Here is a 23,822-nt window from a genome sequence, read left to right as displayed (position 1 = left end):
TTGAGCAGCACTGATACGTGTAGATGCTTTAGCTTCTGCCAACGTCACTTTGCTATGAACAGAGTTGCAGAAAAGAATCCATCTTGTTAGGAAACAGAGCTGGTGCCAAGCACGTGCTACATATACGTCCTTCTGCTGTCTGCTTACCATCAGATAAGATAAAAGATTGGAAAGAGCCCAGCTGAGAACTACTGTGCACAAACAAGTGATCTAATCAGAAAACCCACTGAGAAGCCAGGATTCACCCCTGTTGCCTCCACCTGTCTTGAAATGATGTTTCCTCTGCTGCTTTCATTCTCTTTATTCCTCCCCATAGTCATTCTCCCTGGCCTGCACATTGAACCCAGATTTAAGTCTTTGTTGCCAGAAGACCTCTTCTCAACTGACTGCTTTTTGTGCTTGCCTCCCTCCTTCCCCCAGGTATGTTCTTGTCTGGCATGCAGCGTAACTGCAGCCTTCCATCAGACAGTTTTTACTCTTGCATTTTGCTTGCTGAATTCCATCCACACTCCCCTGTTCCCTGTGAACACAATGCTGAAGCGCTACCCTGTTATTCCCTGTATTCCATGCTCTTCCCTCTTCACACTCAGTACTGCAGCTGGGAGCATTATGTGATACAAATAAAATAACAGATTAACTGATTAGCTTTTCTCTCTCCTTGTGAAGCAGTTATATAAACTGATTCTATTTGTTGTCAATTTATGCATAAGCCTTTGCTGAGTAGTTGAGATACATATTTTCTAGTCTGTGGGTACTTCACAAACTGCTTACTTTGATTATTAGCTTTTCAGTGTGTGATTAGTCATCTAAATCACAGGGTATCAGCATTGCCAACTTTAAACATTACAGAATCATGAGTCAGCCTCAAAAAATCATGGGATTGTTTAAAAATTGTGTGGGTTTTTTACTATTAAAATACTTTTGCAGTTTGGATTTTACTTGTTTTTTTGAGCATTTAGATTTTACTTGCTTTAAATTTTCAAACTTTTCTTTGCAAGTTTGGTTAGAACGCTCCTTAGTAAAGGAAGTTATGTTTACTTTGTAGTCTCCTGATTAAATGATCTGGATCATCAACAAGGAATTATAGAAAGTAAAATAAAAAACTCAAGAGTTGACAGTGCTATACCATATTTTCTGCTTTCTTATTGTATGACTGAAAATTTTTACACATAAAAAAGGAATACCAAATAAAGATGAATAGATATAGCAATTTTCAACATTTATTTAAATTCAAACAATTTAAAGCCTTCACACTAAAGGGTGTTAGGCTCAGTTTTATTAATGATGTCCCTGCAGCCTTCAGGAGGAAAAAATGTGCATATAGAAGGCTAACTAACTCATTTTGGGATTCAGCTGTGTACCCAACATTCACCTTGCTCCCAGCCATGTCTCTCTCACCTATGGTCCTCATGGAAGAAATTACCTTTGCTGCCACCAGAACTGGCTGTCTAGCTCATGACCCACCTTGGTTTGAAGGCACTAGACAGAGGGTTTCTGGGTTTCTAGGTTTGAGGGCACCAGACAGACAGTATCTAGGTTTCAAGTTTGGAAGGCACCAGACGGAGGGCTTCTGGATACCTAGCCAATTGTTTTTTTCTTGCTTGTGCTGCCCAACACTTCTCCAAGCTGCTAATGCTGCTTCCATCGCCAGCACTCCACTTGGGTATTAGTAGAGCATAAAAGAGCAAAGTCTTCAAACCCCTTAAATGTGACTGTGAGTCGGCTGTCAGTTCTGAACTCTGTATCTTGTCTAGGAGAAAGTATGCCTATACAAAGCCACCATTACAGCAATTGATCCAAGTAAAAGTAATAGGAATTTGTGTGAAAGCATAGTAAATACCGTGTTTAATTTATCTTACATTCCTTATAAGCAATACCAGGTGCAGCTGGGTTAAAGGCACAAAACCCAAGATGGACAGTTTAAATCCCATGGAAGATTTCATCATTGCTGGCTAGACTGCACTAAATCCTTTGACTCACACAGATATCTTTCTTATCAAATTCCCCTGATCCCAAGCCAGTGTTTGCTTTCAAAACTAGTTTTCTCTTCTTATTATCAATGCAGCTTTCTTTTAAAGAATGATTAATATTCACCTTTGAAACACCTAACTGCTGTACTTCCCTGAATCTACCTTGTAAATGAACTGAATCTAAGTTTTGAGTCAGACCTCTTGCTTCATCCCTCTAAGGCTTCCCCCCCACCCCCACCTCTAGTCCTGGCTCCCATCTTTTGTTTAGAAACAGGAATTATGAGCAGTTCTTCATATATTTTGAAGGTATTGCACTATTACTCTACCTAGACCAGTTATCTTCTCCAGGCTCCTTGATGACACTTGATGCTGCTGTACCATAGCTTCCTATCCACCCCATTCATTTCTTCTCAGTGTTTGATCTCAGTAGCCTTTCCACATGACTTGGATGAGTAACTTATCCTTTTGAGTTCATGCAGAAGCCACTATCACAAACAAGTAACCAAAGCACTTGTTTCCAGCCAATATGCTGGAATGGGAAGGCTAAAGATGCCATATTTAGAAAAACATAAGGTCAGTGTGCTCAAAGTATCAGTGTTGAAAGTGTCAGTATGGATTCATAAATGTTCTCTTTGAAGTCAGTGTGAGGTGTGTGACAGTAGGGACTGACTAAAAGTAAATATAGCCATAAGAGCTTCTTCGGGCACATCTGAACTGGGGACTTTTGGAGCATTTCCCAGTCCCTTCTGCTGAGTACTCAGGCCAGACCATCACTGTTTGTTGGACAGAAACCTAAACACGTAAGTAGAAAGTGAGCCATCATGTGTTCCTCTCTGCTCTCCCATCTGGAGCATGGGACTGGAACTTCTGTAACAGTTTCAGAGCATTTTTGAGAGAAAAGAAAAAAGAAAGAAAAAAGGAGAAGTCCGCTCAGTTCTCTCTGGATAATGCACATTAATAGTGCAGCTGCCAGCAGTGCTTTGGATCCGACTAGATCTGAACCACAAAGAATTGTTCAAGATGCTTTAAGAACTGTTCCTCATTTCCTCTTCTAGACAACTATCTGACTAATAAAAGAAAAAAATATTTTTAAATGTGAGTCTTGTGGGTCCCTTCTGGCACAGGATATTCTATAATTCTATGATTACTGATTTTAACAATGTGTTATTGCTGTCCTCTGCCATTCTACATGGGATGTTGTAAAGAAATAGGCACCAGGTACATTACGTTTTTGTAACTACATTGTAAGGTTCTGGAAAACAAAGCAGCCTCAGGAAAGAACAGAGATGAAGCCATACATGATTAGACTGAGAATGGAGAGCTATAGTGCTTTTGTTGTATATGTAACGGCTTGTTTCAAAGCATGAGGGAGTCTTGTAAATCCCTGGACATGTGGAAAATAGCACATTAGTGCAAGGTCATAATGATCATCTATAGTGACAGAATGAGAGAATGAGTATATTTATTTTAACATTATTATCCTTAACTTAGTGAACAGTAACATTTCTTGAGGCCAAAGTACAAACAACAGTATGTTATTCCACTGCCAGAATTTCATAGGATATTGTGAATTTATCTGCAAATGAGTCCATATACTACAATATTAAATTCAAGAATAAACTGCCTAAACAAAACTGATCTTTGTGTGTGGTACAAGAACAAGACCAGCTTTGGAGCGGCTGACTTAGGAAGGATGTTAGGTAAGTGCAGCAAGGGAAATGCACTTAAGACTCTTGGGTTCAGACCCAAAAGGATCTGAAGTCAGGCGACTGTCTCTCAGAGATGAAGTCACAGGGTATATCTAAGCCCCAGCTTATTATGAAGTAGCTTCCGTCCCTGGCAGCTGAGGAAGTCTAATTTTCAGCCCTTGGAGGTATAAACATGAGTCATAATAAATCTTGTAACTGCTGTGGGTCATTTTAGAGAAGAAAAACTCTGCACTGCATTTCTTTTGAAATTAAGCTGCTCTCCAGGAGAAGATAAGGAAGATTTTGCTGTCTGTTCAGGGCTCTCCTCTGGGACCAAAGGCATGTAGCTCTGATTCCTGTTTCCAGACTGGCCTTGGTTATTTTTAATTAGATAGTCACTGACCAAAATCTGGAAGCCATCCAGGGAAATTTCACTGCCTCAAATGTTCTGTCTAAATAAAACATTAGGGAAATGCTTTACCAAGTCATGCCTAGTCCTTATCCTGCCTTGTGTTTCTCAGCTATCTCACCTATTGTGTATATCTTCTACATCTAACAATTTGTTCACCATCTCTGACCTGGGAGCTAAATGACAGAAATGCTACCAGAAATAGCAGATTTCTCATACATAAAGGCTTTCAGTGGTACGAGAGTTTTATAACATCACCCACATTTCATAAATGTAACATAAATTCCTTTGGCAGTCTCATGAGGGACATACACTTTTTCAGACATAACTTTCTAACTCCTTTTATGCTTACAGAACATAGCAAAATTTTTCACATGAAGGAATCATTCCTGCAGAGTAGTTTCACTGTCCATGTCGGCTGAAAAAATTCAGGTATGTTTTAAGGAAAAATGGCAACCTTGGTACTGGGTGAAGATAATTCACTAGAAAGTTGATTTTCAGTTTGAAATTTTTGAAAATACATTGCTATTGGCCATATCACTACTTTTACAAATGACCTTTGTACCCATCAAAGTGTAGCCGACTGTGTGAGGACTCTGATGTGGGTTCCTCTTAGGACTGTTTGATGCCACCAGACATGGTTGCTGCTTTTCATGGCACTGAGCAAAAAGTTGCAGCTGAAAATTCTCTGGACTCTGCTCTAGCCTTCCAATTCTTGCAAAGTAACTATTTACCTTTTCTGTTAAATTTTGGTGGTTTAAGTTTAAGCTCTTTTAAATTTCTCTCAAGAGAAGAGGTGCCATTGTGAGTGCCTCAACTCAGACAGACAAGGGGGTTCTCTGCCCTGGCCTGTCTCTGCCTGCCTGCTGTCCTCACCTTCCCACTGAGATTATTATCTCTGAGTTCTGGGCCTGTCCTCTCTAAAGGGCTTGGTCTAACTTTTAAATATCTAACATAAGTGTTTACTGTTGAAATAGGTGCTTGGTTAACTCGAGGTGAGCTCAGAAGAGAGCACTGACCTCCTCTCTCTCAAGCCACTGGTCCTGCTGACATAAGAGAGGGTTCTTCTCTGCCTCCTGTCCCTCTCATTCCTACCTGTGCAGTCCTGCTCTCTCTCTGAGGCTAAGATCTAGCTCAGTATGCCAGCAGAAATTAACTATTTTTTTCATTTATTTCTGGATTTGTTTTCTGCCAGCTCAGTGAACTGAAGGGGCTTAGCATCGGGCAGAATAAGTAGCCAAATGAGCATATGAAAAGGTGCCTGGGCAGCAGGCAGGAGGAGTAGGACAGCCTCTTCTGCTAGCAGCATCATGGCATCATCTCATCGCTTTTAGTCACCTCCCAGCACTCTGTGCTGCAAATAGGGGCTGCTCAGCAGCCGCTGCTTGATGGTCTGATAGCTGAGCTCCTCCCAGGCAGGTGTGACTTCTGCAACAAAGACAGTGTGGGTAGAGAGGGGCAGGGACTGCAGGAGCCACAGCAACCTTCCCAAAGCAGCCCATCCCCAAGGCTGCATGTGAGCCCCTCTTTGTTTTCTTTTATCTTGTACGCCCAATTCACAGGGATGAACAGGTGTTTAATGGGCTTTCTAAAAACAGCCTTCACAATAAGCCACAAATTGCAATCATGCATTCCAGGTGCTATTTGGGATGAAACCAGCTATAGAAGGATAATTTTGGAGAAGGAAGATGAGAGGATGAAAATAGTGAAGTTGTAATGAAATTGATAGACTTAATTATAGTATTTGCTTCTGTGAAAGCTATAATGTTGTCTAATCAGTTAAAAAATGTGGGAAGATGAAGGAGTTACTGTTTTGTATATTTACGCTACTATTTTTAGGGTTTATTGAATAACGTATCTAGGATACCACTTAGAATGTAAAGGTGTATATGGAAATATATAGGCTAATTACATGTTTGGAAAAAATACATGAAGTATCAGAAAGCATGAAAAATTCTGGTGTTTTAGGCTGTGCACTCAAAGTTTATGTGCTTCTCTGGTTTACCTGATCACCTCTCCTTAAAAAAAAACCACCAGTAGTCTGTTGTAGTATCCTTCACCATAGTAAATCAGAAATGTCCTCTTAAAGTAGAAGAACAAAAGATTATTAATACTGTTACTGTAACAAATGTCATCAGTAATGTACTGATACTGTGAAAGACTATTAGGTTACTTGGAATCATATCCAGATTAATTTTTATGCTTTAGCTGATTTGCATCACTTGATAGAGCCAAGTTTGACCATTGAATTATTTGAACTTAATGGGGGTTTTCCCTTCTTTGTGCTTATGCTGGGCAAAGCAGCAGAGAGCAAAACATTTTTCCCAGATCCCAGGAATGGTGCTGCACATTTTATTTTCTCTTCTGCATTTCCTGTGTTGTTGAATTTAGAGTAGGGCCAAATTATCATCTCATTTGCATTAGTGGGCATCAAAAATATAGTCACTATAACTAGCATTAGTTTAAAAATTATAAGTAAGTTACTTACAACTTCTTGGTCATCATTGTTTACTTTAGTAAAAAACTTTGGAGTGAAAACTATAGACACATGTATGGGAACATACACTATATATTCCTGTTTTCCTTTATACACTTGGCAAAGCTTGTCCTCTTGTTCCAGACCCACCTGCTCCAGTGTAACTGAGTCAGCGGAAGCGGTTGCTGTTGGTGCAGTTCTGTAGTTGCAGAGCATCCTCATGGGACTGCTTCTGCTTTAGTGACTTTTCCTCATCCTTTTCTCAAAGGTGCCTGAAGGATGAATTTTGCTCTTAGACGCTAAAACATAAAGATACTGATGAAGCCAACCAGTAGACAATTAGTTGTAATCTTCTAGTGTCCAGTCTGGTATTTCTCTTTCTCAGCAAAAGGCTCCAAAAATGTCATGGATGTAATAAACCATGCTCAGGGCCACTGCAAGCCAGGCTGGGATGCACAGTGTGATGCAGGAAGTGCCAAATATATAAACTGCATGGTACTGTTGACAGCATCATGCCTATCTATCCATATGCAATGGTAGCAAATGGGGACAGTTGTTTACCTTTTTTATTATGAACTTCTGTGTTAAATTTTTCAGCTGAAATACACATTGGTTCTGAAGTTACGACCCAAACGTGTATCTGGTAAATATTATTAGATTCACTAATTTAAATATTAATTAATTTGATAATAGTTTTAGTAGTAATTATGTCTATGCTGCAACCCCAAAAAATACTAAAGCATATATTTTACAGTTAAATATGTAATTAAATGTGGGCATACTGCTGAATCAGGACTCAAGTAAGTGACTTTTGAATGGATATTAATCACAACAAAATACTGAACTGTAATGAGCATCTGTGTGCTGAGTCAAAGAGCAAACAGATATGACCCCTGGAGTATTTATTGTATTATTATGAGGCTAATTAATGATATTTTGTTACATGTTTCCTCCAGTGATATGTATTTTTTTGTGAATCTTACACTATTCTGATGTTATTGGGCAAATACCTCAAACAAAGGCTTACTACATTTTTTCACCCCTGATGCCTGTTGTTCAGTCTGTAATCACATTCAGACTTTGTGTTTTCCTTGTTTTTAAATGTCTGATTCCCAGCAAAGAATGCCAAGTGTCTGTTTCCCGTTTCCAGTTGTTCAAATTTGTTGGGAGGGATGATAAGCACACAATACATGCTAGTGAGGAATACAGCACTGCAGAGTGGGCCCGCATTCATGGCACTTTTTTTGTGATCAAGAGTAGACCATGTCATATACATTAATTTGAATGGGCTACAGCATGAATTAATTATTTATTTTCACAAGCGAATATAAGGAAGGTTATAAAACAAATTTTCATCAGTAACACAATGTAGAAAAGATTGCCTTGTGTGATCATATACGTAATTTTGCTATTCCTCCTGGTCTTGTTATTTTAGATATGAAAAAATATGGACAGCAAATAGCAGGTCACCTTCAAAAGGCAGAAAGCATTTACTTATCTGTCACAAAAATCATTATGGAATGTAAAGGAGCATCCTTTCCTGAAGAGAGGTCAAAGAGAAATACCCACAGGTACTGAAGTAGTACTTTATTTAACACTTTTTCCCCCCCACATTTGCATTAATACGAATTTCCACACTATGTCACATAGCAATAATGCTTCTGTTCTAGTTCACAGATCAAAATATCCTCTCTTGGTATTTAAATGAGATCAACAAAATTAATTGCCATTGCTTTCATGGGATAGTGCAAAATAATCACAGGAAAATTAAAAACAATTTAAAAATTGAAAGAATCTAGGGTAATATTTTGAAACATCCAGAGACTCCTAGCATTTGACTGCATTCTAATTTTTTCTGCTATCTGTATTGATTGCAACAAACACCTAACTTATCATAACATTTACTCCAAGCACTCCAAGCAGCAAATTAGCTGCAGTTACCTCATGGCTTTTTGCATTTGAATAATAAAAACTGATCGATCTAAGGCAGTCTGAAGTTCAGTAGGATGTTGCATTAGTTGTACAGGATATTTGTGTGAATAAACAGGCCACTTATACTTTGGGATCTTGTCTGGTGTCAAAACATTTTTGGTAGCTTGTTTAATAATATTTTGGCTACAGTAAGCAATACAAATAGTGAGTGACAGAGCCCTGTAGTCTTTCATCAAGCCAGTGCAACTGGAACAGACTCAAGCAATTTCATGGTTAATTCTAGATTCTGGTTTGGAAAAAAAAAACATATTGCTGGTCTTTACCAGTGATGAGGTAACATCAATGCTGATGTGTCTGAAGATGAGATGACCCATGAGAATAATTAAAATACTGAAACAGGAACTTATGTCAATGGAGAAGGCTTGTCTACTAGTTGGGTGCTCATTCTTTAATATTTTCAGCAGCCTAGGCTTGTCAGGCAGACTGATTATATAGTTCAGCATTGCGTGACTTAACCTTTTGTTCTTGAGAAGTGACATTTCCTTGAAAGCAACATGAAAGGAAGAAATAAAAACAAACAAGCTGAAAACAAGCTATTTCAACTGGATAGCCAAGACAGAAAGAAAACAAAAATCCCTTAAAACTACATTTATTTCAGCTTCTAGTTAAAAAAATGCATACATAAAAGGTCAGTCATTCCACATATACATTTACCAACAAAATAATGTTCCCCTACCTTTCCACCAGTTCATGTGGTTATTCCTCTGATGGCAAACGAAGACCCTAGAGACATCACAAAAAAAAAAATAAAAAATAAAAACAGTAAAAAATTTGTCCTGATCAGAATTAACGCTGTGCAGTCCCACTGCCCCTTGCAAGCCTTATAAAACCCCCAAAACATAGAGAGCTGAAGGAAAGGGTAATTGTTTCTTTTTAAAGGAGTACTTGGCATGTTGTCCTGGGATGTAGGTGGCACAGGTCCAAATACTCCTCTGAGAAGTTTGAGAGTTCTCTCCCACTCCTGTTTTCTAAAACTGGGGACATTTTTCTGTGAAAGTAATTCTGCTTTGTACAAAATACTTAAATGACTATTAGCAAAGAGGCGAAGAGGCAGGAATGTTTTTTTTTTTTTTTTTGCAAGACCTCTGAAATGTAAGTTGTAGAGCTCTTCGTGGTATGAGTAACATTCTGCTAATTGTGCAAAATCAAGAAAGTCTTCATCAGAGATGAATGTAGTCTCACAATAACTGCTCGTGGAAGCCTTTTAAAAGATAAGATTCTACCATCTCCATTTGGCAGATGTTTGACTTGCAACTCAGTTTTCCATACTGCAGATAAGTTGTGTCTCTGTTGCTTCTATCTCAAGAGCTGAGGCAGCACTGTCGTCTCCAGTGCTCCCTTAAGACCATCCTCAAGAGTGTATCAGGTCTTTGATGACTGCTGGCTTTGTAACACTCTTGGGGATTCCCCAGGCTCCCCTGACTCCTTCCATAGCACTGGAAGAGCATCAACTGCAGAGAAATAGGCATATTTATATGTGTTTTACATCTATCTTTCCACTTTTATAGGCATCAAATATATCCTTTCTTTGTATGCATCTTTGGGTCATCTAGTGGTATGTAGGCACTAAACTGACCAAAGATTAGAGCAATGTAATGAAGCTACATAGTTTTAACTGTGTAATGTCATCAGCTCACAGATTAAAACTGCCCTACAGCTCTTCCCATTTTGTATTCTCAGAGACTGACTGCACAGATGATGCAGTCTTGTACCTCAGCAATCCTCGCCGGAAGCAAAACTGTTTAACTGTGACTGAAAAAATTATGACCTGCTTACTGAGACCTGTCCTTGTTTTATCCCACCTTCAGCAAAACCTCCCCAGGTGACTGGAGCTCACAATAAGCTATCCTGTTGTTCAGCATTGAATGAAACATGGGCAATGTTTCTGTCTTAAAGCGAAAGTTATTATTTCCATACAAATACCTGCTCATTGGGGAAGGAGGTGTGGGTAGTTGCTTTGTGTTCTGAAATCTATATCCCCCTGTGCTATCAAACATTGCCAAGGGCATGAACGAGGCACAGCATCCTTCTCTGTTTGTTCTCTTTGCATGAAAAATGTGTATAACCTATGAAATAAGTATTCCTAAAATAGCCCTTCCTTCTCTGTATTTCTGCCATCACTTGCAGTTGCCCTTCAGGAGGGAAATGTCCCAGTTTTGTGTATGCATGGATTCTGTAGCATGCTGCTACTTCCGTTTGTGTGTTGGGCCAAAAGATGACTGAGTGGACTTGACTTACGTGGAACAACAAAGCAACAGTTGGAAAAACTATGCCTGGTCCCCAGTTTTCAGGTCATCTTCTACCTGTCCAAGGGAAATGGCTAGATGAAATATCAGACATCTGATTTATCTGAGCAGTTGTCCTATCAAGGATAGAGAGTGCTACTAATGGCTAGAGTCTCAACTTCTCCAAAGCAGCAAATGTATAAAAGCTGCCCTTTACATGTAATATGAAATAGTATTAACAGACTCTGGTCCTAATACAGTGGGGACTTCATTTTCCCCCCCATATATAGGTGACATCTATTTTTAGCTATTAATAAACTTGAAATTGGATTTATCAAATAGCTTCTAAAAGCAACCATATGTCATAGCTAAACTACTAATAAATTGTAAAACATGAGGTAACTTCCTTGCTAGATGAAGTAATGATTCCCCACTTCTGGTACATGAGTTATTCTTTACTTCAGCAGGAAAGATCTGTGATACTAGCACCATAAATGCAGGTAACCAGTTAGGATGTTTCCTTTTTAATTTTTTTTGTGTTAACGTTTATACTTAAAAAGTCTGCTGTCACCTTGTTCATGATTTTTGAAAGAAATATCTTTACATGCTTGTGATTCCTACACAGAAGAATAAAGCAGGCCATTGAGAGAGCTTTGTTGCCAAGTCCTAGCACAAAACTATAAACTTTCATTTTTAATGAGGATTAGTTTCTTTCTAAAAAAGTTGCACGGAAGGACTATTACTCAATTTTACTGGTTTAATGCTTCTGCAGTGCAAATACAGGTATCAAAATATTTGAGATCCATATGCTTCACACATAAATCTAATATACAATTCCAGAGCAGCAAGAAGAAATATCACTTGGGATTCCCTGGCATTTACCTCATGTATATTATTATTATCTCAATAATCTGTACTTTTGAATCACATAATTTATTGATATTGTGCATTAAAAAGATCTCTTGTGACAAACCACAATAAAAACATATTCTACAACTCCCCAGGAAGGGAGCCAGGACCTATCTGCTAAAGGGCTTAAAATTACCCAGTCTGAAAGCATTTGATGTGATTTGGTGTAGCCTTGCTCCATAGTGACTTCTACCTGCACCAGTTTGGTCAGGGCCCTCAGGGTATTAAATAACAAGAGTAATATCTGGGTGTCCTTCTCCCTGAGGAGGGGACTGCTTCCATGCCTGCTACCTCACTGTTTATTCCTGCCACTGGAGTATCATCCTCTCCAACTACGAGACCTCACAGTCCAGGCATTGCAAGGCCCATAAATCCTTTGTATCTAAATAGATTAGGGCAGGGAGAAAAAAGGAACAGTCGCTATCTTGTTTTGTATTTTTTAGAGAATGAAAATGAAGATGTTTGTTCTGCTCCACTATATATCGAGCTCTAGAATTTTTATTTGTTCAGAACTCAGTCAGATGCTTAAAGATAAATAAATCATAACAGCAACTTCTTGTGCCAAATAACTCACCATGGCTTATTCTTCAATGAATTAAACAATTACAGCACTGGGATGACTATTTTGTAACTTCTGGGGGAATACCTGTCTTTAGCTGCCTCCTAAAGCTGCCAAGCTTCTATGAGGTGTTTGAGTTTTGCAGGTGGATGTAAATGTCCTCACTATTCAAATGTAAGATTCATTAGTAGAAATAGAAATTACATATGCCAATTAAAATTATATTTGAAGGTGGATGGAGGAACTGATGCATTTTAATCTTACATTTTAAAGTGATATTTGACTGTATCAATACATTACATTTAATATATAAAAATTTTGAAATAGGTTCAGTTGGAAGACTCCTGGAGGTCATCAAGTCCAAGTCTCTGCTCAGTGCAGGCTACTTTCGAAATTAGAGCAGGTTTCTCAGGGCTTTGTTTATCTGAGTTTTAAAAATTGTCAAGAATGGAGATTCCACACACAAAAAAATAAAAATCTCTTGTAGGTTTTTTTCATGATGTCCAGTCACAATTTTCTTTACTGCAATGCAAAGCTACTGCCTTGTGTCCCTTCACTGTGCAGCTATGGGGAGAGTCTGGCTCTGTCTTCTCCATAATGCTTTCAGTGCAATTCTTTAGCCTTCTCTTCTCTGTCTCAGGATCCCCTATCTCTTGATCTGAGAAGGTGACTACCTTCTGAAAATGACAGGGAGAGGACTCACAGTCCTCATCTTTGACCTCTTGGATGTATTCCATCCAGCCCCATGGATTTACTGTATCCAGTTAACTTAAATGTTCCCTTCTGTGACCCTTCTGGATGCCCATTACACCCTGCAGGGGTGTAATGCAGGAGCTGGGTGAACCTCTGCAATTGCTGTAGGACATGCAGGACCTGGACTCCAGGCACGTAGCAAACTCCTGACACTGCTGGTCCAGTCAGAAGGTAAGTGTCTGCACAGAAAGGAATATCCAACCACTGTTACCCCTTACATCCTTTTTGTGACCAGTGGCCAAGGCTCAGTCACCTTCCAGCACCTGAAAATCACTAGCTGCCACCCTCCATCACTGGGGAGGTTTTCATCAGTCCCTGCTTTGAGGGCAGTCTCTGGCCATCCCTCCTTCAGCACAAGACAAGGCTTGGGCTCTTGCCTCTTCAGGGTGTCTCTGGAAAGTTGTGACCAACTTTTGGACTGTTAGTAATCTGCTACAGTTATTTCTGTGACCATGATCCACAGGATCCTATCACTCCAGAGACAGGGTATCTCGCATCTAGGTTATTGCCATTAGGTAGGAGATGCCTGTGCTGCTCATGGTGGGAACAGAAGAAATGTTTGTGATTTCTGTTTTACACCAAAGCTTGTTTCTCAGGTCTGATTGGAGAAAAATGAATTTGTTTATGTTGGTTGCTTAATGTGTATGTAATGACTGTATATTGGATGAGTTGGTTAGGAATACTTCATCTGAAAGAAAGTTGAAAATGCAGTTCGTTTTATCCTGAAGTTTATTCTCCTATTCATTTGCTTTTGGAAAAAGGAATTAAGGCATCAATTGAACAGTCTTGGTCTCTTCCTCCTAGCAGTGTTAGCCTGGGAGGGACAACATAATCGTCTCGTAGATTCAGAGCACTTTGAGGGGTCATCATCTCTGAGCTTCAGAGAACTTTGACATTGTTTGTTCCAGATTTTTGAAGTCATAGTTTCGGACAATGGTGCAATTATATGAACAACAAAGTGAAGTGTTCCAAATAGACCTGTGTTTATCATGCTATGTTTAGTCTGATGCATCTTAAATAATTTGTGGATTCTCTTATAAGTGCAGCCAATTATGGTAATTGGACCCAGAGATTACAAGAATACAGATCACTATAGCAAAGTCTTGTTCTGTCAGTCAGGAGTGTAAACTTGTGACAAGTGAAAGGAGTTTTTTGTTGTTGCTGATGTATTGTTCTCTACGTGTCTAAATACTGAAGTGAAAGTCAGAAATAAATAGGGTTTGTGGCTGTTGCCAGTACCACCACTTATTTTTCTAGAGTATTAAATATGAAAAGACTGTCTTAGAGTATTATTTTGAGTCACTTCAGAGCTAGATGTGCTGCTAATTCCAGTCTACATAAGTTTTTTCCCCACAGGCTTGCCTAGTTACTCTATTTAGGCTGATAATTATATTCCTATGAAAGCTACATGGAGGGATTATACTTCAGATGATAACTTTTAAAAGATTCATGTTTATAAGTGCTTGTTAATTTTAGGGCAATTATAATTAGTTCATGCTAATACAGATTCATGCTAACATTACACTTAAAAGTGTCATAATGGTTATCATGTTTTCTTCCCTGGGTCATCAAAAAATTATCAAGCCTGTGTTTCAGCTTTACTTTTCATGGTGACTTGGATAGAAGGAGTAACAAAGTCAATCATAGTGCATGGAGATCAGCTATGCTATCTGGGGTTGTTGTAATGCTACACCCCTTCTTCTAGAGTTTCTTTCTCTTAGTTTTGATTCAGATGTACAAAATAGAAAATGCAGTCAGTAATTTCCTCATTACTTAAATGTCTGTCACCTTTAGATGAAAACTCTGCTAAGAAAATGTTGCTTTAGTTGTTGCTGCCAATGCTTCCTTTAATCATGGAAAGGATTGTAGAGAATTTCCATTTTTTGAGATGTAATACAATCTGAAAGAACATATATTAGTATGGGTGTTGTAATGTTTTCCAAATATTTCTGAGATTGTATTTGATATATGGCCAACATGATTTATCTATTTTCAGTGTAGCTTCTCCCTTCCACAAAATCATCATGTTTTATTTATGTTCTTGATATCTAATTGGGAATGGTGGACTAAGGTAGAGGATGATACTAAAAACCCCACAAAACAGATGAATTATTAGCAAGTTCTGTTTTTACATTAAATTAACATGAAGGTTCACTGGTGTATATGTGAAACTGGACATTGGACAATAGCAATCTAGTAAAATCTTGAAGAAACATAATTGGACAAGTCTTGGCCATCTAATCAGAATACAATGAAATAAACTGACGAGACAGGCTTCTTACTCCCAGCACCATGGGTGGGAGACATTTTGGCACAGACTGCCTTTGCAGCAGGGTGCAGCTGGTCAGGAGCTAAGAGGAAAGGTGGTTTCCTCGGGAGGGCAGAGAACTGACCACTTACAGGGAATGATTGAAAGGTCTTGCAAAATCTCTACTATTTTCAGCGGTACCAGATAGACAAAAAGATATCAAGTCTTAGTATTTTAATATTTTCTAGTTGTGCTAGCTTTGCCATTATAAGCGGGGTCTGTGTTGCTCTGACAGGGAACACAAATGGCTTGGGAGGGCAGGTGCCTCTGGTCCTGTGCTCTCTTCCTCCAGAGCCAGATATTTCAAGGACTCATTTTAGGAGTAACTTGGAATTGTTACTGATGCTGGTGTAGGTTGTATCAAGAACAGGGTCAAGTGAGATACAGAAGAGACACGCTGGTAATCTGAGGTTATCTTTTGAGTTTGCAGAAGAACAGAAACAATAACAGGTATTTATTAATACACTCCCTAGGTGCCCCTTTAAAAGCTTAACCAAATATAATTATGTTTGTGGGAGTGGAATGAAGTTCAGACTTGGTAGATTGAACCAACTGCATATTTTTAGATTGCTGAAGGCAATAACTTGATGCAGCACTTAACCACCTGGTTGCATAGAATCATTGTGGAATCATAGAATAGCTTGGGTTAGAAGGGACCTTGAAGTTCAAACCCCCTTGTCATGGGCAGGGACACCTTCCACTAGACCAAGTTGCTGGTCAAAGCCCCATCCAAGCTGGCCTTGAACTAGTCCAGGGATGGAGCATCCACAACTTCTCTGAGCAACCTGTTGCAGTGCCTCACCACCCTCTAAGTAAAGAATTTCTTCCTAATATCTAATCTAAATCTCTTCTCTTTTAGTTTAAAACTGTTACCCCTTGTCTTGCATGAGCCTGTCTGCTCTGAAAGAATTACTGTAATGCTCTAATGATTAACTTTTGATTTATGATGGTTTGTGTCACCCAACAGCTTGTGAACAGTAAACCTTGCCTACTTTTTACACCCTGTCTGAAGTGAGACACCTTTACAGACATAGTACATAATTAGCTGCTGTGAACAGCCAAATCCCAAATGCTTCCTTTCTGCTTAAGAAGCAGCAGTGAATGGGTTCCAGAGAAGTAGGACCTTCTTGTAACATGTCAATGGGACAGAGACATCTAAAATCCTCAGGTGTGAAGTCCAAAATAGAAAGAAACAATAAAAAAAGGGAAAACAAAAATATAATACACCTCTGTAATGATAGGAGGCAAAAGACATTCAGAGGACTGTGAGCACAGGATTTCCAGTGGTTTAAGTTTTAGCTACAAACATTATTCAAAAAGGTCTCTATAGTAGCTGACAAAGAAATATTGCCTAAAACAAAAGCCCTTAGACAAATATAAGGAAAAGCAAATACAGAGATGGAATGAATATGATCCTTAGAATGAAGACAGTCATAATTCTTTCCATGAGGTTTGTGCAGATGGTGGGAAAACAGCAATGCTTAGCACAGAGCAGTGCAGGTAGCAAGGTCTAGGAGGTGCCTCTCTTTTCCAAAGAAGTAACAAATCATCTGAAAGACAAAAAGATAGGAACTCACTCACTGGATCCCACTTAAATATCAAACCTGAATTCTCTCCAGTACTATACTGCTGCCACGGAAGATGTAAAGCACCCTTGGTGGCTGACTCTGCCCAAGGACCATTTCTTTCCAGCTGTCGGTGTATGAGTGAAGCTCAAATTCTGGAATATGTTTTCTCTGGAATTTTATAAATTGATGTGGATTTTCCCAGTATATTTTTGACACGTTTTCTTCTGAATGTTACCATATTATTGCAATCAAAATGCCTCACATGCTATATTTAATAGTTTTCTCTGGGAGGGAGGTTTGGAGCACAAGCGGCGCTCTCAGGGGCAGTCCTTGGAAATGTTTGAACATGACCACAAGGGCCATGAAGAGGATCTGTGTGTCTGGCATGGCAAAAAGGGTATATTTTGACTTCCTAGTCTTTGGGATCGCTGGATTTCTAGGATGTAAAAAAGCAGAAAAATATCTTGTCTCTGCTTGGACCCGAAATTCAAGTTGAGCTTCCTTCCTTCTGGCAAGTTACAAATCACAGGATAAATCCTTGGTAATTTCTACCTTAAATTTCATCTGTCAAGCACTTGGACTCCTGAGTGTGATGTTCCGTAAATTTGGACCTCTGAAACATTAATTTTCAGTTGACTTATTTTTCAGCAGAAAGAAATGTAAATGGAGAAGGGAAAATAGTATCCAGCTCATTTTTCTATGGCCATCTTAGCAGTGGAATAGAGAGCAAAACATTTTTATCATTCAGTACCATAGAGAGGACTGATCATCTTTGTGCAGCAGATCCTTTTAAGTGAATAGATATCCACATCACAGAGGCATTTTTCCATAGTAGAATTATTTTCCTTCTCATTTTTCCGCTTCTGTGTAAAGTGGTGGTTTTGGTTGGTTTGTTTTGTTTTTTTTTAGTGGGTTTGGGGTTAGTGCTTTCCAAATTTAAAATGTTTTTTAGGAATTAATTCTAGTTCTTGCTAAACCACTCTAAAAAAAGTATTGCATACTAATCACTGAGAGGACTCATCTGTCTTATTTTTAAGAAATTGAAGGTAAGTTTCCAAGTAAACACATAAAAATATGATCTTTACTGAACTGCAACAGCTATGTAACTACCCTGTGCTGTTCTGAGGAGCTTTTTGAGTACCTATATTATACAGCTACAGGTTAAAATTTGAACACTAATTATGACAGCTATATATTTATTGTGAAAACAAATGTAAATAGGTCCAAATCAATATCCAACAACAAAAATTAGTGTTTTTCATCAAATTGGCACCATAAGCAAAGACTATGTTCCTGCCACATGTGTCTGCCTAGCTAAATATGTGGACCACAGTTAATTTGCCTGCTACTAGGGAAGCACCTTGATGTTAAGGACATACCACCTGCTGTATTGTTTATTCTGTTTCTGCATCTATGAGTCCAGTTTTAATTTAGTGTTGCAATGCCTTAACTCCCAGCTGAGAGCTTATAAAACAACTGAAGGTTAAATCATCAGTTAACATAATTGAAACCGGTTTCTTTTTTACCTTTTTTCCCCACCCACTCTGCATGTAAATCTCTCTGTTTGCTCCCGTGTTTTGATTTCTACAGCAGAAATCACTCCAAGTCTGCTTTGGGTGAAGATTCTCACTCAAATTGCCTGTGTAGGTAAAGTTTCGAACAACCAAAAGAAACAAAGATTAATCTAGGGATTTTCTGTGAAATTAAAGAAATATCTCTGAGACATAAAGCATTTTAGGCATTTTAAGCAATAGACTGGGTATTACAATATGCAAATGACTGAAAGGAAAGCAGCGGGGGAAGGAGAGGCATGGAGAGGGAAAGGTGACAGTTTTGCTGAGGAATTCTCCTGTCAGTTTCCCTAGGGAGCAGAGAAACAAAGTGGGGAGAAAGTGGGAGGAGAGCAGTGTGAAAAGGCTCTTGGATACCATGGAGATGGGTACAGTGTAAAAATCTGTATACTGTAGATAAGTAAGTGGGAGGTTGATATCAAACTCCTACCAGCCAGAAACTGGCTTTGTGCAGGGTAAACATGTTAAAGGGCTGGGGAGCAGGAAGCATTGTTTAAGCCTTTGCCATACTGTTTGCCTACTTAACACTTAGGAGAGTGAAGGGAAGGGACAAATAAATGTTTTCCAGCCTGTGCTTTTCAGTATGACTGTTCTCTTATCTATATTCAGTTTACTAGGAAGGGTAAATTATTTTCCAGTGCCTTTTTTTTTTCCATTGAAGTTGTTTTGCTGCTCCAGATCTGCTCTTTTTTGTCTTTTCCTGTAATTTCAGTTTTAGTTTGATTAACTGGGAGCTCATAATAAATTATAATGCTTTTCCATGGTTCGTGAATGTGGGGAAGAAAATGTGACAGATTCCTGAGGAACTAAATGTTACTTTATGTCTGAATAAGACAGTGTGTTTTTAAAATTCAGTCTTTGTATTACACTGCTTTGAAAGACTGTCTATGCTCATTTTAGAATTTCTTTGTTCTCTGCTTCTAATTTTTATGCTTTCGATGCCTGTAAGACTGCTGTTATTTATATCCATGGCTATAGGAAAAATGCTGTAGTTTGTACATATGACATTGGACTTCCAAGAAATATTGAATTTTTTTTATTTTAAAATTTAGAAACACTCTAGAATAATGAGTGTGGTTTTCAGAAAATTGTTATTTATGCTATTGGTCCTTCCAAAAATGCAAGCTGCCTGCTGCCTGTGAATCAGAGTAAGGCACGCTGATATTTTTTTATGTTTTATCCACAAGTTTAACTTTAGAATTATGACCAAACAAGTGAATTACTTTTGTAAATGCTGTGCCTTCTGTAAAATTTAGAGGACTTGGATGAGGAAACTGTTCTCATCCCTGTCAGTTGTACCCTTTCCTTTTTGTTCAGGGGGGCTTCCTGGCCACAGACTGACTCATGAAGTTATAATAAAAGCAGCGTTTTGCAATGGCCCTGCCTATGCATGTGTGCATTCAGGAGGAAGCATGGTGCAGCAAGGTTCTTAAGACTTTGATTTCTTGTGCTGGAGGACACACAAACTGAGGTGTTTGTTCTCCTGGTTGTACTGAAGGTGTGTACTGGAAAAGTCCTGCAGGGAGGAATGGGGACGTGGGGTGCTGCTGTAGGGGCTGTACATGTCTGTCTCTTAGCAGCCTCATCCCTGGCTATTAACCTTGGCCAAACAGCAACAGTGGTCTTTGTGAAAAATAAAAATGTCTCTATTCCCTAAAATATTTTCCTTCCTGAATTTTCAGAACCAGTGTGATGGTTCTTGATGTCTTCTTAGACATTAGAAGCCCAGGATTTCCTGACAGTGGCTGTGCTGGCCTCTTGTCTGTAGAGACTAACGTGTTTTTTTAAGTTTCAGACTTTAAAGGGTGTGTGTTGACCTCCAAGGGAAAATTTGAAGAAGCCATCTCAGAGCGTGATTTTTAATTGGCTTTTTCTCAGGAACCACAGAAGAAAAGCCATTAAAGTTTAAGCTACAGTTTTACTGATGTTGATATCATACAGGGCATAAACTGTAGATTTAAAAGTCGGATTACAATGAGGTATTGTGTGCTTCATGTACAGGTTGTTGCTGGTAGGACCACCAAAGTTGGTTGTCTGTACCAAAATAGGTGATTTTAATATGTAAATCTGTGAAGAAAAGGGTTATAGGTGCTGGTAAGCTCCAGCAGCATTTCTCACTGGCTGACAGAAGCATCAGAGCATGGTGGATGCAGTGAACCACAAACTTGGGATCTTCTCTGTCCCTATTCCCTTCAGTTTTCTACTCTGGAGTTTTGAGTTGTCTACTGGAACTGGCTGTGTGGAGAGGGGAATGCTGTGCTTTGGAATTTGGATCTGAGTGTTTTATGACAAGATGCTGTGACTGCAGGGCCACGTGTGCAAAATGAGGAACAACAGCATCATTGACTGATAACATACTCTCTTTCTAAGTAGAGCATTTTTAAATATGGTCTTGGGTTCTTTTACCCAACTTTTGATATTGTAGTCAATGCGAGAAAGTGAAACTAACTTTACAGGCAGGTAATAAGCAGCTAATTTTATAAGATTCTTCTCTGTTTGCAGTTCCTAATGAATGGAGTTCAGATTTACATCACATGATAGCTAATTTGATGCAAATGCAGTGTTCCAGCAATCATTGGCTCTTCTTCATGTGATTTTAAAATATATATGTACAGTAACGCCTGTTTCTTTGTTGCCACAGGTTCTGCCTGGCATACTGCAGAAGCATTGCTGCATTTTACCTGACAGGAACACAGGTAAACTTTTTTCTTAATGAGTTAACATTGTAATATGATTTGGAGAAATGCAAACACAAATTGGATTATATTGAGAAGTCTTGTTTGCTATTTATGGCCACTGAAGTTATCTTATAGGGAGTGATTAATTGGATGTTTTGTTTAAATTATCTGCTTTCATGTGAAGACTTTGTGTATTCTGTTAATTTTCTGGAGCTGTTGCAGTTGTAGAGGTTGCTATCAGGTCTTGCTTATAAAGGTATTTGTATGAACTTCTGAAGCATTTCTATGTTGTTAATTATAAAGTTACGACTTTGTCAAGAAAGGAGATTTAATACTGAAGTCTGCAGTCTGGTCCTCTTGATTCACAAAGGTGCCAAGCATGAAGTCACACATAGCTCTTACTGCAGATAAATGCTTGCTCTATGCTTATTTTTCAGAGTAGAGGAGTAGACTGGAGTAGTAGACTAAAGGGGTAGACAGAATGAGTATCATGAATGATGCCAGAGGAAACTTAGAGTTGTTTGCAGGAGGAAACTTAGAGTAGTGTGTTTGTGACCAGAACAAATCAATTGATGAGAATGATATTGGATGAGAAGAAAGTTATGATTTAATTTTACATTCTTTTATGACAGGAAAAAACCAATTTCTTTAAAATAAGTTTTAAAATCCTTTCAATAATATTATAAATTGAGTTAAAGTGACTGTGTATGGAACTGTGAGTATGATTTGACAGACTAATTTCAGAGAAGTAGGAGGAAAAATATAGGTTTTTCTTTGATATCTTCTTAATAGAATATATATGATTGCTTGCATCTCTTAAGGCTACATCCCCTCTTACCCCAGTAGCTACCATTAAAATAAACTGATTTGCTCCTTGGCTTGCTACTAATTGTATTTCAGGCACAGTTTGCACTAAAGGTAATTACAGAGAGAACTTGAGAACTATGTTGAACTGTAGAGAGACTTGTGGTTACCTGCAAATGCTCAAAAGAAATTTAAAATCTGATTTCCATTTTATCTATGAACACGATAGAAGTACTACAGTAAGACAGTTAATAATATACCCTTTCTAGCAAGAATTTGTAAGTTCATAATTAGTCTGAAGACAGACTTTGCCCTTCGTAACAATTTCAAGATTTCCTGAAAAGTGGACTTGGTATAACGACCTCAGCTCAGTCTGTGTGCTCCTTTTCTAGTATCCTGTGCCAATTATTTTGATTCTTTTATTTGTAATGTAAGAACTCGATCCAGATTCCATTGACAACCAAACTCTTCTCAACTTATACATAAGTGTATCATGTGGATATCAAAGCCAGTGTTGCATGAAGTAGTGGTCTGGGTATGGGCAGTAAGACTGACCATTTATCTAGAGAGGTTATAACATGCCTTTATTACCAATATCAAGAAAGCCACGTATCTAAAATCTCAGTCACCTTCAAAAGTGCCTTCATTTGGGCATAAAAAACAGGAAGGCTCTTCCTAATGTAAAATTTGTTTTTGAAAACTTTGAACTAAGCTCTTAGAAGAAGAAACCTCTCAGGTTTACGTAGGTAACAACTGCTGGACAACTCAAGCACACTTATGTGTGAAAATAGTTGTAAGTTCTATTGCTGCTGTGTGACTGCTGCAGGAAGTATTTTTATGCCTACCTACTGTATAGTGGGGAGTTGCCAGCAAGAGCAAAGTAAATTATGTCTGTGTTCCATTTTCCCCACTTCCCTCATTTACAGTGTTTAAATACTTGGCAAAGAGAAGGAGAAGGAGAGTTTAGACAGGCCATGGGGGATTTTTAAACTCCTTTTTGCAGGAAAAGAATGACTAAATTTGTGTTTGATTCATTGAGTCTCTTAGAGATAAATGACCCTTTGTCTTGTTTGATTACGTCTAAATCAACTACTCCAAACTAAGAAGAAATTCATTAAATATGGGTAAATGTGGAATGTACTATTTGCATTCGAATGTATACATCAGACATAATCTTGTCCAGCTCCATTCTCAGTAAATGAGCCCAGAAAAATTGCCTGATTGCGAGCTGTAGGTCTGTTTGCATTCAGCTGTTGACATTTGGAGGAACTGAGCAATATACAGACTTGGGTGTTGTTCCTAATGATGAGAGAAGGATAAAGAGAGATGGACTAGGGGGAGGGATGGGAGAAGAAAGAGGGGAAGAATCATATAACGAGAGACCGTGAAAACTGTTAGGGAAGAACACAGATGCTGTAGGGAGTAGGGGTGGGTGAAAGGGAGAGGTGCAGTAGTAGTTTCTCCACTTATATCCATTCAACACTTCAAGTGTAGCCAGCTCGGTGGTCTTTGGCTCCTCATTCAAGAGTGCCTTCATGACCAGCCTCTTTTATGCTGTTGCACTGGAGCTGCACCTCAGAGAAAGAAACAAGCCCTTGGGAACAGCAGGGCCAGTGCTGCCAGGCCATTCTTTCATCTGGCTGCCCTTCAGACCTAGCCTAAGTTTGATTCTTGGAGAATATATGCATTTAATCTTAAAAGTAATATGCCCCTGGATTGCCTGTACTCTAGAAAATTGTGCATATCGCTGTCCTTTCCTACATGTGTAGGACACTGAAGGAACCACACTTTGTGGTACTGATATTCTGTATTTGTAAACTGGAGAAAAGAACTATGCATGGAAAGAAGGGTACATGGCAGCAATGATCTCCTTCCCGTGGTGATGATTTGTTAGTACTCCTACCATGAACTT

General features: G+C 38.7%; 1 protein-coding gene across 10 annotated transcripts in view; it reads left to right on the top strand.

Annotated features, from left to right (window-relative positions):
* Positions 1-23,822, top strand: part of DLGAP2 (DLG associated protein 2) — a 454,541-nt gene that overhangs the window by 53,196 nt on the left and 377,523 nt on the right. For 6 of the 10 annotated variants that reach the window (XM_064650400.1, XM_064650418.1, XM_064650396.1 and 3 more), the window contains exon 2: positions 21,070-21,124. In XM_064650400.1, coding sequence (XP_064506470.1) covers positions 21,070-21,124 — 55 coding nt within the window. Of the gene's footprint in view, positions 1-21,067; positions 21,125-23,822 lie in introns of those variants that run through there. The other 4 variants (XM_064650407.1, XM_064650402.1, XM_064650412.1 and 1 more) reach the window with 2 other exon arrangements.

Source organism: Pseudopipra pipra, chromosome 3 (genome assembly GCF_036250125.1).
Source record: "Pseudopipra pipra isolate bDixPip1 chromosome 3, bDixPip1.hap1, whole genome shotgun sequence".
In the NCBI taxonomy this organism is placed as follows: domain Eukaryota; kingdom Metazoa; phylum Chordata; class Aves; order Passeriformes; family Pipridae; genus Pseudopipra; species Pseudopipra pipra.
This window is presented reverse-complemented; position numbering and strand designations above follow the sequence as displayed.